This window comes from Protobothrops mucrosquamatus, unplaced genomic scaffold (genome assembly GCF_001527695.2).
Source record: "Protobothrops mucrosquamatus isolate PMUCROS unplaced genomic scaffold, P.Mucros_1.0 scaffold_249, whole genome shotgun sequence".
Lineage (NCBI taxonomy): Eukaryota > Metazoa > Chordata > Lepidosauria > Squamata > Viperidae > Protobothrops > Protobothrops mucrosquamatus.
The window spans coordinates 23,591-39,153 of NW_015386325.1; the positions used below are offsets into that span (position 1 = coordinate 23,591).

The 15,563-nt window shown below is 35.3% G+C and overlaps 1 protein-coding gene across 1 annotated transcript in view; it reads left to right on the top strand.

Moving 5' to 3' along the window:
* RAD18 (RAD18 E3 ubiquitin protein ligase) overlaps nucleotides 1-15,563 on the top strand; it is a 114,173-nt gene that overhangs the window by 23,111 nt on the left and 75,499 nt on the right. The window contains exons 5-6 of the mRNA XM_015830774.1: nucleotides 6,451-6,779; nucleotides 10,072-10,171. Of these exons, the coding sequence (XP_015686260.1) occupies nucleotides 6,451-6,779; nucleotides 10,072-10,171 (429 nt within the window). The remainder of the gene's footprint in view (nucleotides 1-6,450; nucleotides 6,780-10,071; nucleotides 10,172-15,563) is intronic.

The following is a 15,563-nucleotide window of genomic DNA, read 5'->3' on the forward strand; positions in this document are numbered from 1 at the left end:
GGGCACAGGGCCAATCAGGAGCCCTGCGAGGGGGCAAATCCACATGAGAGAGAAAGAGAGAGAGAAGCACAAGTGCCTCTCTCTGTCTCTCTCTACAAATGGCGGAGGATGCTTGGAGCTGCAGGGGAAGGCTCAAAACATCTCGCTCCATCGCCCCCCTATCGCCCCCTTTTCGTTCCATCACCCCCACACCGCCCCTTTTCGTTCCATCGCCCCCCTGAAAAATGAAATCGCCCCCTGGGGGGCGGTACCGCCCAGGTTAAGAACCACTGCTATAAATAATGTAGAATTAGAGTCAATGGTTATGATGGATATCTGTTCCCAAACCATCTTAATGCTCATGTAGTCATGAGATATTTGAAAACCAAGATATGTGGATGGGTTGGAGGTAGAATAGAAGTAGAAGAATAGAATGTAATTCTTTATTGGCCAAGTGTGGTTGGACGCACAAGGAATTTGTCTCCGGTACATACAAGCAATAGTGATAAATCATGATCATAATCAACATAATACATTCATCATAAATCATAAGATACAACCTATTCATCATAAATCATAATATGCAACACTTAGTGATAGTCATAGGATACTAACTAAGCAAACAACATAAACCTTACTGGGATACTAAATAAAACAAGATAAAAGCAACGTAAGATATAAGCAACAAAGTTATAGTCATAAGAAGATAAGGATAGGTAATAGGAAAGATGAGAATAATAGTAAATATAATAATATAATAAAAATAAAAAATAATAGTAAAACATGAGTTCATGGAAAAGATAATAAAAATATGGGTGGAAAGATTTGTTAGGCACTGAGGAATATGTGGGGACAATCTGAATAGATGAAAAATACAGTCTGCACTTGAATCAAACAGAGATTGAGCCCAAAACAGTTTTTACTTTGGACAGAAATATGTTCAATGAGTGGGATGAAAATGTTTCCCATTGCTCAAAATGGGATAGGATGCATTAAAAATAAACTATGAATAAATAGTAATCTATCATACTCTTTCAAGGAACTCAGAAGTTTCTAAGAGAAAATGAAGTTTTTTTTAAAAAATGATCTGGAAAGAGCACTATATTTATATTTATGTTTTAATTTTGGAAACAACTTAGACCAAAATGGGATAGTGGTTCTTGAAGAAGCTTCTATTTGTTTATCTGAATATCTACCATGTGATGGAAACATAGAGGAATGTAAAACCTGGTACTACGGTATATGGTCATCTTTACATGACCAAATGATGGAGAGGGAAGGGGACTTTGGGTTAATAATGTTTGTACTTCAACGACGACTTTAAATAACCAGAAATCAAATTCCTTTTGGGCAATTACTGAAAGATGATTACCAAGCTAAAATATAGCAACTTCCAAAATAAATATTAGAGTCCTTAATTAAAGTGACCTTAACTATTCACATAGTAGAAAAATGCCCTCCGAGTTAAGTGTTAAACTTTTAGATACCAAAAATGTGGAACTTAAAGAATTGGTTATGGGTTTAGGCAGAATATAAGATACACATGCTGCTGGACCAACTGAAAATGGTGACATGGTGTTAGCAATTTTTATTTACATGTAAACGGGAAATTGCTAGGGAAAGACAACATAATTATATCTTAATTCAGAGAGAAGTGGTAAAAGGAAGTTTGTTTTCCAGAATAAGTGATTAAAGGTCACATTGCCCTACAATGTTAAAAGTTCATCTAGCTTTAATATTGCCGATCAGAAGGATAAACCCAAATAAACCAAATGTCACAGTGTGAGTATAATGCGACTTCTAAGAAACTGTTAGAACAAGGAAATGGAAAGCCATTTTTAGCTTGAGAGCTGAGATATTGGCTGTATGCCAGCAGTGGACATGCCCAAAATACAGTGGCAATTAACTGGTAGTTTGCACTAGTACATTCCTATTTTTTTCTGTGAAGCCTAACACTACAATCATAGTAGCACAACAGTTCCCTAATTTACCTCTTTGGTTAATTTAGAAGAGGTACTATTCCCATATAGCACTGAGATTGACATTAGTAGATGAGAGAGGGAAACTGCAGATTAAAACTGAGCCTCTTACGTTTTCTTTCCTTTGGATGGAGTATTCAGCTGACTGGTTATCACAGAAAATGAACATGTTATCTGCATGAATACAAAAAAGCAAAGCAAAACAAAGCTACACAAGAGCTATATAAGTAGACAATATTGAATGCAAATGAGAAATAAAAGGCTAAGAACTATAACATTAATATTTAAGAATTTCTTTAAATATAGACCGAGCAGGAAACCAGTTAGTAAAATAAGGGCCGTAATGGATGAGGCTATTTATTTGCACATTTGCCTTTTCTACTAAAAAAAGTTGGTCTCTATTTTGAAATACAGTATTAGTTTAATACCAAAATTAAAATGTTTTTAATGCATATTTTTGCACAAACCACGTAGCAAAAATTAAACAGTGGAATTAAGGGGAGCCAAATGAATTATGTGCATCTGTCTGTAATGAAGAAAACGTGGGGTAGATGCTTGTCCCTAAATTCAAGATTTCAGTTATCTTCCTCGGTTTGTCATTCTTTTGTAAGCCTATCTTTTTTGTTTTAAAAGTTTTTAATTCATTAATAAACAGATAGTTAAACAAAAAGGATAGACTTGAAAAAGAATACCAGAGTCAGGAAGTGAACACTAAAAAAAAACAGGAGGGTAAATTGTATCCTGGCCAAATAAATTAATAATGTACATTGATAGGACCTGGCTGGTAGTAATGATTGACTAGAAAAAGAATATTGAACTTAGAAAACAACTCATTGTTCAGCTGTTATAAAAATAATCACTTCTACGATGGGAAAGATTTAGAAAAGAACTGAAAATAAAATTGTCAACATTCATTGTGAACACAATTATCCTAATTATGCTCACAATGAATATTGACATTTATTACATAGGATGTAGAATACTATGTGCATTTTGCCCACGGTAAAAGTAAAAATGATGCAGCTCAAAGCAAGCTCATGATCAATAGATTGGAGGAAATTTATATCAAGAAAAAGTTGTCATAATTTGGATAGTTGTAGTAAATGGCAAGACTGCAAGTAATAGTGGTATTTAAAATGTATGATGTGAAAGAAGTACAAACAAAACTGTTTCCCCATCTCTCAATGTTAAATAGAATCTTGGATTATATAGTTGAGCCAAATTTATAATTATGTAGCAAGTTACTACCAAATAGTTCTTGTATGTTGTTTTAAATCTTTGAATCCCCTGGGATTCTCAGTCGCTTTTGCTGTCCAAATCAGTAGCCATCTTTACTCAGTCTAACTCGTCACTCACAGATATTACTCTTAGAATCAAAACCCACAACAGATATTAATCACAAATGCATAACACTTAGTGGAAGGCCATACACCAGCTATTGATAGTGTTCAATAGTTCACTGGTTCAAAATGCTGGTGGTGTCTTCTAAAGCCCTACATCAGAAGTTCCCAACCTTTTGGGCACCAGGGACCAGTTCCATGGAGAAAGGTTTTTCCGCGGACTGGAGGGGGGCGTGGTTTTGTGTGCTGCCTGCATCCCGCAGATGGGGGTTTGCTTGTTTGTGCGGACCAGTTGCTGGCATGCCGCAGCCCGGTACTGGTCCACGGCTCGGGGGTTGGGGACCCCTGCACTACATGACTTCTTCCAACCAAAATTTAACCATTCTGCATTAATTATCACTAAGAGGTCTATTGTTGTTGTTGTTGTTTTTTTTTTTTTTGTTGTTGTTGTTATTATTATTATTATTATTATTATTATTATTATTATTATTTTATTGAATATCCTTGGTATTTCGAAATGGCCTCCACTCAGAGATGAAATTTGATGCTTCTTTAATAGCATTTTTCCAAAGGCCATTAGGCAGTTAGTCATCACTGTATAATAATATATTTTTGTTCAAACAGCAATGAGGGCTTCTGCATGATCATTAGAAGTTTGTTTATAACTCAGATTTGTAATATTTACGAAGAATTTTTGTAAACCGCCTAGAGTTTCTGGAAGGTTCAATATATAAATTATAGATGGATAGATGAAGAGACACAAGTAGGCATATACTGACTTGGCATTAATATATTAACAATATTTCATAATTCATGTAGTTATAAATGGTTAACTTTCTAAAGGCATTATATTACTGCATTTATCCATTAGTAGTTTTCTTCTCATCCTTTTGAACTATTTATGTTTTATATATTTGTTTAATTGTGCTTATATTTAGAAGGTATATAGGAAGCTTGCTTTAAATGTGACAAAATTGTGTTTAAATCCGAATGCTTCTATTTCCTGAGAATCAATGATGATTTAGAAAATAATGTTTTAAATCCCACAACATTAATATTTTAGTTGGTACTTTGTTCTAAGTTGTCTGAGTGACAGATGATTTATTGGAACTTTTATTTTATCATCTAAAGCTTTGTCTAATATTGCTAAGGTCAAGTAGTGCTGCTCTTATCCAATTTGATATTGGATTATAATCTTTTTATTTCTTTAATGGATATGTATAAATCTTACACATCAGGGAGGTCAGATAATCTCTATATTTTTGAGTTGGAGAAGAACCAAATCAATAGCTGTCCTTGGCTAAATTCTAGCATAAATAGTACAGTTTAGACAAGTCTTTGGACCGTTCACATCTTTGCATTCTGAGAAGGGTGCCATGCTCTTCTGGCCATAACTGAATTGGTCCATTGGTAGTTTTGTTTTAAAAAAATGATTTAAGTTTGTAATTGGTTTTTCTGAAGTTGCAATATTTTCATGAGGGAAAATGATGTTTTGGTTCAGTGGAACATTTTCATTGTTTATTTACGGATCCATAGCCTTGTCAGCTTTTCAGCCTCCTGTCTAAGAGAAAAAGATGAAAGATGGGAGTGCTTGCTATGTATCTTTGAAGATTTTGACATCTGCTCTGGTAAATGTCATAAAAGATATGTATTATTTTTAATTTTTCATTTAATTTGATCAATTGAATATGTCAAATAACATTGCATTCACCATAATTGCTTCTGTGGCTTAACTTTTTTACTTTTGGGGTTTATTATGAAGTGTAATTAATTGCACCTAGTATGTGTCCACTAGATGTCACCAGTTAGCTTATTGTAACTAGGCAACACTAAGTATTACTGTATGACTTATTAACTTTTAAAGTTCAGTAATAGTTCTTGTATTTTTTGCAAAAAATACTTTTATTATGCCACTAATACTTGGGTTGAGCATTTTGCTATGAATTACTGCATTATGTCTGAATGAGCATTGATAATGGCTTCATAAAAGTTTTTAGATTTGGGGAATGGAAATTATATAGAATTCAATTATTTTTAATGTTGCTTTCATTTTATATCCAAATGTTCTGAATTTGTTATCATTTGCATTTGTAACCAACTTTCAGTAATACTAATTGCAGCAGTCTTCAAATTAATATGTAACATATCACCCTAGGAGGAATTTTGTGGTCCAAATCTTTCATAAGAGATGTTTAATATTAAGTGTTAAATACATAGGCCAGAGGCTATGTGCATCCTAAAATATATGCAAATTCTCCTCTAAGGATTGTGTGTTTCTCTGCCCTTGTGTGTTCCGTAAGTTCTTTACACCTGTTCATAAATTATATAGAATGTAGATACAAACTTTTTCTATCATCCTCAAACAAAATTGACTGTTTTTATATTATGGTAATTATTTCTTGATTTTAGAGAACTACCATAATTAGAGGACTGTGGTTAATTATATGTACTGGGATATGCATAGGAAAAATGCATAACAGAAAACAAAGTTGTAGATATTCAACCAATAACTGATGTGCTGTGTTAATTGCTTTGAAAATATACTAAATTAACTGATCAGTATCTATTGTTTGAAATATATTTTGGAGAAATGCATTAAAAAGAAGGACAGTAATTGAGTTACTGTCTGTAGAAGAAAATAAAGTGTATTCTGTGATAGAAATTCTGGAATTAAAAGTACACTTTACTAGTGTCAGAATACTGTACTAAAATTGTTGATTGTGAAAAAACTGCTATGGCACTCAGCTGTATTTAATTCTTTTCTCTCCCACTCACCCCACATTTTTCTAGTTTCAATGACTCTGTCAAGTGATCTGAATTTAGAGTAGCCAAACTCTCTCTTCTAAAAATGTTACAGAATTCTTGGATAACTGATGAGTTTTCCTTTTCTTTATATAAATAAGTAGTGGGCAGTTTAAGGGTTTTGTATCTCAACTCCCAATGCTAGTTACAAATAAGGGGATAAGTATTCAGTTGATTGTGGATGCTTACATTAATTATCATCCTTTCACTTAATCTTCAGCAGGACTTCAGCCAGAGGGCATTATGCTTGGGTTTTAGCTATTGTTCCTTTTCAAATGTTGAAAAGAATCCTGAGAAAGAAAAGGCATAATAGTTTTGTAAATTGATCTAGCTCTGTATTTTGTTCCTAGACAGCGGCTGTTCCAGGCAGTTTTGGATTCTCCATCTGTGTCTTCTCCAATTCTGTTACCTAAGAAAGCTCCTCTCCAAGGCCACATTTTGAACTCTCCAGATGGATTGTTTTTAAAACAGAAAAAGCAATGTGCAGATATCTTTCCAGTCAATGAAAATAGACATTTAGTATCATCTGACAAAGACAAAAATAGTAAAATAAAGCAAGAGCCCTGTAGCTCAGAAGAAAGTTATGAGTCAGGTGGTAAAGAAATAGAAAATACAGCTCCTACTGGAAGCATCAGAAATTGTGAAATGCCTTCCACATCTACAAGATTTGTTACAAAAGGTAAGGCATCTTGCTGTATACATCAAAATAGTACCTTCGTTTTTCTACACTTTGCTATTTATGTCACATATTTGGTTCCTCTTATTTTCATCTTTGTATTAATCATCATTTTAGCCATTCTCTGCCCACTGCAGGATGAAGGCCTGTTCTCCATGTTTCCAACCAATAACGGTCCTGAGCTTTCTTTTGCCAATTGGGCCTGCAATACTTGCTGATGTCATCGATCCATCTTGTTTTAGGCCTCTTTCGTGGATGCTTTTTATCAAGTGGCTTTATATTAATGTACCATTTTATTTTTTCATACTGTTTCTTCTACACTGATGTTAACTGTGGATATTTTTGTGTTAGCTTATGTGTTTACTGCAACATATAATAAGCTTCTCTTCAGGGGATGGATGAAACACTTGAGCAGTGTTTCTCAACCTTGGAAACTTTTAAGATGTGTTAGACTTCAACTCCCAGAATTTCTAAGCCACTCTAGAATGCTGGATAGGGAATTCTGGGAATCAAAGTCCATACATCCTAAAGTTCACAAGGTTAAGAAACTAGAAGAATATTGGTACTCACTTTTCTCTAGATTTCTTCCATATTTAAAGTAAATATGCCAACTATAAATGAAATCTGTTTGCTTATTTATTTTACTTCTGACCAGTTAGATCAGGGGTGTCAAACTCAATTTCATTGAGGGCCGCATCAGCATTGCAGTTGCCCTCGGTGGGGCGGGGGTGTGTGGCCAGGGTGGGTGCGGCCTACTGAGTGGGCGTGGATGGAGTGGGTGTGGCCTATTGGGTGGGCATGGCCAGCTCTACATCGTTCGCGTCAATGGTGCCTGTGGGGTCCTGGGCAGGAGTGGGACAGATTTGAGGGTCTCTGGCAGAAGGGGGTGGGACCAGGACCACTTCCAGGTGATGATGCATTTCTTCATTCCTCACAAAGGGTGACACCTCCCCAGCATGCACCCATGGGGTGGGGCCGACACGGCAGGGGCTGGTTCCTCGCTGTTTCCAGACGGCCTTGTGGAGCTAAGACTGAATCGCTTCAGCATAGATAGCCACCACAAAATTGTACATTGGCTCCCTCCCGGCCGGCCTGCGCAGGCAGCGGGGGCTGTTCCCTCACTGTTTCCAGGATGGCTTCGCGGGCCACATAAAACCACTTCGCGGGCCGCATCTGGCCCCCGGGCCTTGTGTTTGACATGTCTGAGTTAGATGAAAGGACTTCAGAATACTTACTGTGGGATAAGTAATAAAAACAAACCAAAAGTAATTAAAACATTACACATTGATTAATTGATGTGCCATCAAGTTGACAATTCCCAATGACCAAATAATAGTCTGTCCCTAATCTAATCTTCCAAAGGTAAAACATTAAAAATGCATCAGCAATACTATCAGTTAAAATGCATAAAGCTATTCCCCCCCTCATGGCCAGAAAAACAAAAACAAATGACCAACATAATTTGACATAGGAGCATTCTAGTACTGTGATTTTATGGAAATTCGTTTTAATTAAGTATAAAACATACAAATAAGATAAAAATGATTTTTATCATTTTATTGAGATCAAAATAGAAGATGAAATGTTTCAGTGTTTTCAAAATTTCTTCTATCTATGACCTATCTATCTATATAGCAGAATATAGCTGTATAAAAAAAACTTTTGCAGAAGCCAAGCATATATTAGGTGATATTTGATTTTTCCCCCCCACAATGAAGATGAACTTTATCAAAACTAATTGATAGGTGGGAAGCTGTGCACCTGTCAGATGATAAAGAATTTAAGAGTATATTAAAAATAAACTTTAATAACATTTTTAAAAATGTTGCTTTTTTTCTGCCAGTGGTTCATTTTTTGTGGAGCCTTGCAGCATCCATGTGTACATAGGATGATCTTTTGGGATGTTCTCAGATATAATGATAAATCTTAGCTTCTCTGGGCTTTTTCCCTTCTTTTTTAGAAGCATGGTAAGAAAGAAGAAGCCTTTTACTTTTGATCAGTGTTCCTTAACCTTTTTTCCTCTCATGAACTCTTCCCATTTTTAAATGTTATGGAGGACCCCCAACGAGCTTTTGCTTGTATGGGTTATATTTATCAATATTTACCGACATTAAAAATTAAAATTGGTGCATTCACTGCCATTCGTTCTTTTCATGATTGTTTAATGGGATTTTAATATTGTGTTATTTTTCAACATAGGCTGGCAAGTAATTTTGATTTTGGGGGGGGGCTCCCCACGGGTTTTAGGATCACACTTCAATAAACACTGCTTTAGATGAATTGCAGTTTTATCTATTATACAGATTTTAGTGTTATGATTTAGCTGTGTGTAAAAAAAAGTATTTTCATAAACTTGATTTGACATGGGTTTCTCAGGGAGGGGGCAAATGATGACATACTTGAGTCAGATATTGTGATATGACTGATACAAATTATATGATTGTTCAGTGGCTCGATGCATATGTTATTATTTGATATCAGGATGGCTTATTACCCATGCTGCTGTTTGACATTGGCATGTTTCAACTTGTAGTTTGTTCATAGTGCAAAGTGTAATGTCTGTAAGGCAAGAAGAAGACCTTTCTTTCTTCTGACTGCATGAGCAGGGAGAGGTTGCATAAATAACCACGTGAATGCACACACATAGCTATTAATTTAGCTGGATTTTTAAAAGAGTTGTATAAATCCATCCATCTGCAATGACTAGCCACGATGACTACATGACTTTATAATTCTGGTTTCAATATTCTAGGAACACATTCATTAGGGGTGACCATCACCTTTAAGTCCCAGTTGTGAGCTTGTATTTATTTCATCTTCTTTTGAATTTTAACAAAAGAAACAATACTATCATTTGAAAAAAGCAATACACTACTATAGTTTTGTATTATTAATCTCTGTGAAAATTGATAAACATCTATTTGAGCGAAATTGCTACTCGGCTGGCCTCCATGTTCCAAAGCAATAGGAAATTATGAGGCCACCCTTTAAATTATTTATAATGGAAAGTTTACATTTATCTTATTCTACTTTTGTTCATCTTAAAAGATTGAAATTTCAGTTTGGTGATTACTTATGTATGGAAAGCGGCATTTGATGGTGAACTTTGAAATTATATCACTCCAAACCTAGTGTCTTCTGGATATGTCGGACTGTCACTTCCACCGTCACCACATCTGGAGGGCACTGGCTTGAGAAGAATCCACCTAGATGTCTGCACACTTCCCTCTTCCCCCCAAAGAAAGTTCTTTTGATTTAATTTACAATCTGATATGGCCATGTTTAAATGTTTCAGTGGAGTGTCCTGTCTGTGGGGTTCCTGTTCAAGAACTACATATAAATAACCACCTGGATAGTTGCCTGACAAGAGATGAGAAGAAAGACTGTCTCCGAAGGTAAGATTCTTGAGTGTATGAGTTATAATGAATGCTATCCGTACTTACTTTAGCAAGAAAACAGTACCAAATTGGGTCAGTTTTTCTTGTTTTATTTAACGATCTTTGAATAATGTTTTCTGGTATAAAAACAATATTAGAAGTTCCCCAAAGGTGGGCTCCAGCACTAGTCTGAAAACTCGGAAGACAAAACCTTTGGTCCAGTGGTGGGATTCAGCCGGTTTGCAGCATTTTGGCAGAACCGGTAGCTAATTTTTTGTTGCACAGGCCCAGAATGGACTTCCGGAAGCGGCATCCACACAGAGAACCGGTTGTTCACGTATTTGAACCCCACCACTGCTCTGGTCCCAGTGACCGACCCAGATTGGATCCTAAAACAATATTAGTGCATTGATGTACATAATACATCAATAAAACAACAGTTTATTCAGATTTGTTTGGATTTATTGGACAAAGGGGAGACCTTCTCTCTGGAGCAATTGGTATCTGGAGAATAGCTGAAACAATGTTAGGGCTTCTTCAGTAATATTTTCTGGCAGCTGATATCTACTCACTTTTCTTTTAGTCCTTTGTAGATGCTGTTTTTTGTTTCATCTGATGTTAACTATTTGTAATATTCTCCATCCTGTGCTCATCCTGTGCAGAGCAGAATGATACAGTTGAATCTGTGGAAGAATGTGATTGGCATATATTTATCTCTTTCACAATATTAGTAATCAATGCAAATATAAATGAATCATGATGCAAGGGGGCTAGCAGGTCGTACAATATTGCTGCAAAGCCTCACCAAATACATCAAAAAAGGTAGAGTTAGTTGAAAGGGGAGAACAGATTGTTTCAAATTTTCATATTTGCTGGGGCTGTACATCAGAACATGAGCATCTCAGGAAGAAGGTTGTTGGTTCTAGTCTGATAATTCTTTGCAATTGATTTCAAACAGCTCTTAAGTCATTCTCAGTTTACTGTTCCTGAGCACATAAATAAGAGCAGTAATTTAGTAAGCTATTGCATAGTGCAATCTTTTTTAACTGATGTTCTGCAGAACCCTCGTGTTCTGAAAGAGGTCACTAAAGAAATAAAGTTTTTTTTTTACTTCTCACGCTCTGCAATGCTAGGATGTGCAGTGGCAAGAATTTTCACGTACCATGACTCAACTGCTCACGTGCTGCTTTGCTGTTGTTGTAAATATTGTAAAATATGGATTTTGAAGGTTAGAAATGAATTGTATTGTGGAGTTTTAATCGTGGCTTTTAGGCAAGGGCTCTCTAAGATCTGTGAATTATTTCAAGGGCTATTCAATGCAAAAAAAAGTCGTGATATGTCATGACACATCACATGACGTGGCGAGTTTGACACCCATGGTCTAGAGCAGGGGTAGGCAACCTTGGCTCTTTTATGACTCGTGGATTTCAACTCCCAGAATTCCTGAGCCAGAATGGCTGGCTGAGGAATTCTGGAAGTTGAAGTCCACAAGTCTTAAAGTTGCCAAGGTTGAGAACCCCTGAGTTAAGTGATTTTAACTGCTAAAAAAGAATGGAACACCTAAAACTTTTTGTCTAAAATAACTGCATTTTGGCTTGTATCTGGAACAAAATACACAAAAATACACACAACCCGTAAGATACCAACTGTTCTGTCCACAGATTTGGACATGAACAATGTTGTACATCCGTAAATCAGACATATGTAGACATTTTGCCCAATCAAACATTATGTTTCATCTTTGATATGAGAAGTCTAGACAGCAAATCAGAAAATTACTTTAAGGCTGAACCTGTTTTCCTAACAAAGTACAGTGGCTGGACAGTTTTAATTGAATAGGGAATTTTAAGAAAAAAATTATGTCAGGGAAGGTCACTTGGAAAGAACAGATAGGCTGTAGTCTGTTTTGGCTTTAGTTATTTATTATGACCCATACAAATATATTAGAATTTTATACTTGAATTATTAATTCATGCTATTGTAAAGTTAGTTTGGGCTATAAAGGGTAAAATAGTCCCATTCTGGGTTACATCTGTATTTTGTTTTCTGTATTTTGTATCAATTTCTCTCCCACTTTTTTTAAAAAAAATGAAAATATGAGCAGAATTATGTGAAGACACTGACTAAAATGAAATTCTACTGATTAGAATGGGATATCAGCATTGAATTCTTGCCATACAGAGAGCTTTGCTACAATTTAAATAGGCCCAAAAAGTCATGAATGGGGTTTAGTTGTGAATGATTTTTTCCCCCTGTCTTACAGGGTAAAAATCAGAGGATTCCCACTGAAATTTAAATAGACGTCATAAACAGTATGAACAGTGTCAAAGATTTTTTTTGTTTAATTGAACTCTGCAAATTGTCTGTGGAGCCTGTTCTTGTTGCTAGGAAACACTATCTGTGGTGTCCACTGAAAATTGCATTGTGTTGCCTGTGGCAGAAGAGTGATTCATGACTGTTAGAAATAATAAATGCGAGTTAAAAAGGGATTAGATAAATTTCTGTAGTACATGGTACCCTAGTGCCAAATTGGCAGCCAGGTAAGTTTGGGAATGCAATCACATATTGTTAGTAACCTGCTCTTTTGCATATCATGCTAGGGCATAATTGAATGTAATGTTTGTGAGTAATAACAAATTGCAGTAGTTTTATGTTAGCACACTACTTATCTTATTGCCAAGCAACCAGGAAGCTTGGAAGCCTTTACTTTTACTTATCTATAACTTACTGAGTTCAGCTCTGGAACTATATTTAATATTACATTAGATTAATAAACATTTAGTTTAAATTATGATGTGACTTAAAATACAGTTAACAAGAGACAGAGTTAGTTGATTAGATGAGACGATAAGCTAAACATTTATCTGCTTGGAAGGAAATTTGCAAAGGAAGAATGCATAAACCGGATACTTTTTGAAGCTCATGATTTAGTCAAGTTTTTTTCCCCTCATAGAATTTATTGTTGACTGCTAAATTTAGAGATAGATATTAGAAAATAATCTTTCATCAATAACTTTGCTATTTTACCCTAATGTAGAATTAATTTCCAATTGAAGAGCAAAATATAAAGTAAATTGAATATACATCTAGTACACTTATTTGAATTTTTGTACTTCAGTGTTAAGTAATTTGAACATTTTATTTATTTATATGGCCTCCATTTGACACCCAATTCTAACAATAATTTAAAATAAAAAATAATAATTTAAAAGCGACATATGGCATTCTGAGAGATTCAGAAAACATGTAACTACAATATCAAAATGTCTGAAGGTTGAGTCATGGCAACTGGACTTATTTTTCTTGTTATTTTCAGATGTTTAGCTGCTTATCCAAGCAGCTTCATCAGTCAGAGCAAATTAATTAGTCCGAGAGTCATTGGAATGTACCAACTCCTCCTGCACCAACCTCTGTTTTCCTTCCTAAAGTGTATTGCAATATGTTGATGAAGATTCTCTGCCTAACTTACTCTGACTGATGAAGCTCCTTGAATGAGCAGTGAAATGTCTCAAACTAACAAGAAAAATAAGTCCAGTTGTCATGACTCAACCTTCAGACAACTTTACCTGGATGACTGAGATTCTTCATCGACAAATATCAAAATGTGTTTGCCTAACAGCCTGGCCCAGCCTACCAAATCTTAGGAGGTATTCCATTTAACATGGTAGAACTACAACACGTTTAGGGGTCCCGTTAGATGATATTACTTAATAGAGGGAATCTGGGGCATGGAGCATGCCTGCCCTGTTGGTCATGTGATAGCAGTAAGAATTGGAGACATGGTTTCCAACTGGCAAACTCTATCTACCTCTTCCTTACCATTCCATTTTTAGGTTTATACCAGGAAGTCCAGAGTTATATTCAGTAGAACTCTTCTATGAATGGAAAGACTACTGATTCAGTATAGCTAGACGTGGGATCTATGCTTCACAGTTGTCACATGATATTTAGTACTGTTTTGGAGAATCTCCCAAACCTTTGGAGCCTATTAACATTAGGCCACTGGATGAAAGGAAACTTGGTGAAACATCATTTACTCTCCTTAATTGCCAGTGCTATCTTAGAGGGAACCCCCCTCCCCCCCAGTATCTACATTTATGGTTGACTGGAAATGCTTTATAGATTGCTTGCATGAAACAGAACAAAATGCATTTAAGATTTGTGGTTTTGATAATTAGAAAAAAATGAATAATAGAAAAGAGTGAGCTTTCTTATGATCACAGAATTGCAACTTTGCCATTATACTTACATTTAATGCAAAGGAAACTGGAAGCTTCTTTTTGTTCTTTCTGCATTTTTCTTTTTTTACTCTTTAATAGTTTGCGTTAATTTTTGTGCTCTTCGTAAAACTTTTAATAAAAAAATTAATTGCCAGTGCCATCCAATTGATCCTTTCCATGAATAGGCAGAAATAAATTCTACTCATCTTTCCACAGCTTAGTAGTCCTTTAAGCGTCTTTTCTCAAGTCAGGCTTGAAATAATATTAGGAAAACCTTTTCTTTATCTTTGAATTGAAGCTTGTACTATTCTTACAAGAATAAAGTGAAGACAAGAATAACTCATGTGATATAAATTTGTTTCGTTTTCTTGAGAGTCCTGTAATTCCTTCTCTAGTTTAAAACCTTTGGTTTTGTTTAAAAAAAAAGCCTTTTAAGTAATTCAGAATGTGTAATATCACTGACTTACTGTTAGCTTGTCCTTTGTCATGGGAAGATAATGACAAATGTTTGCCAGTAATTTTATTTCCATAGAGATTTCTCCCTATCACTCTGAATAATTGCTGGCATCTTTAGTTTGACAGGTTTTCTAGCATTTCTTGCTTTTCATTATTATTTGTGGGCGTAATGATTCATATATGTGTAGAATGTGCTTTCCCTCTGGAAATATGGTTGTTTGGTATCAAATGGATTATTTTTATTTAGGCATCACACTGTTTGAAATGGTACCTAAGGAGATTGTTTTCACAAAAGAATTATAATGTAACATTGGCACTATATGCTAATTTATTTCAGTAGCAACATATTGAGTTAGTTGTAGCATGCTTTTTCCCCCTTTCCTTCTGTTCAATCCTTTCTAATTCTCAGAGACTGCCTGGCCAAGTCCCTGTGGTTTTCTTGGCAAAGTTTTTCAGAAGTGGTTTGCCATTGCCTCCTTCTTAGGGCTGAGAGAAAGTGATTGGCTCAAGGAACTCATGGTCTTGTATTCTGATGCCTTAACCATTACACGAAGCTGGCTCTCATTGGATGCACATAATTTTCAATAAACACAGAAGAGAAATTATAGCATTGTTTGAGTATTTAAAAGAAGATCACTAAAGGAAAGTCAAGGATAATGTCAGCACACAATGCAGGATACAGAATAATGGATTTAAGTTACAGAAAGGCAGATTCTGATTCTAGAATGTGTGTT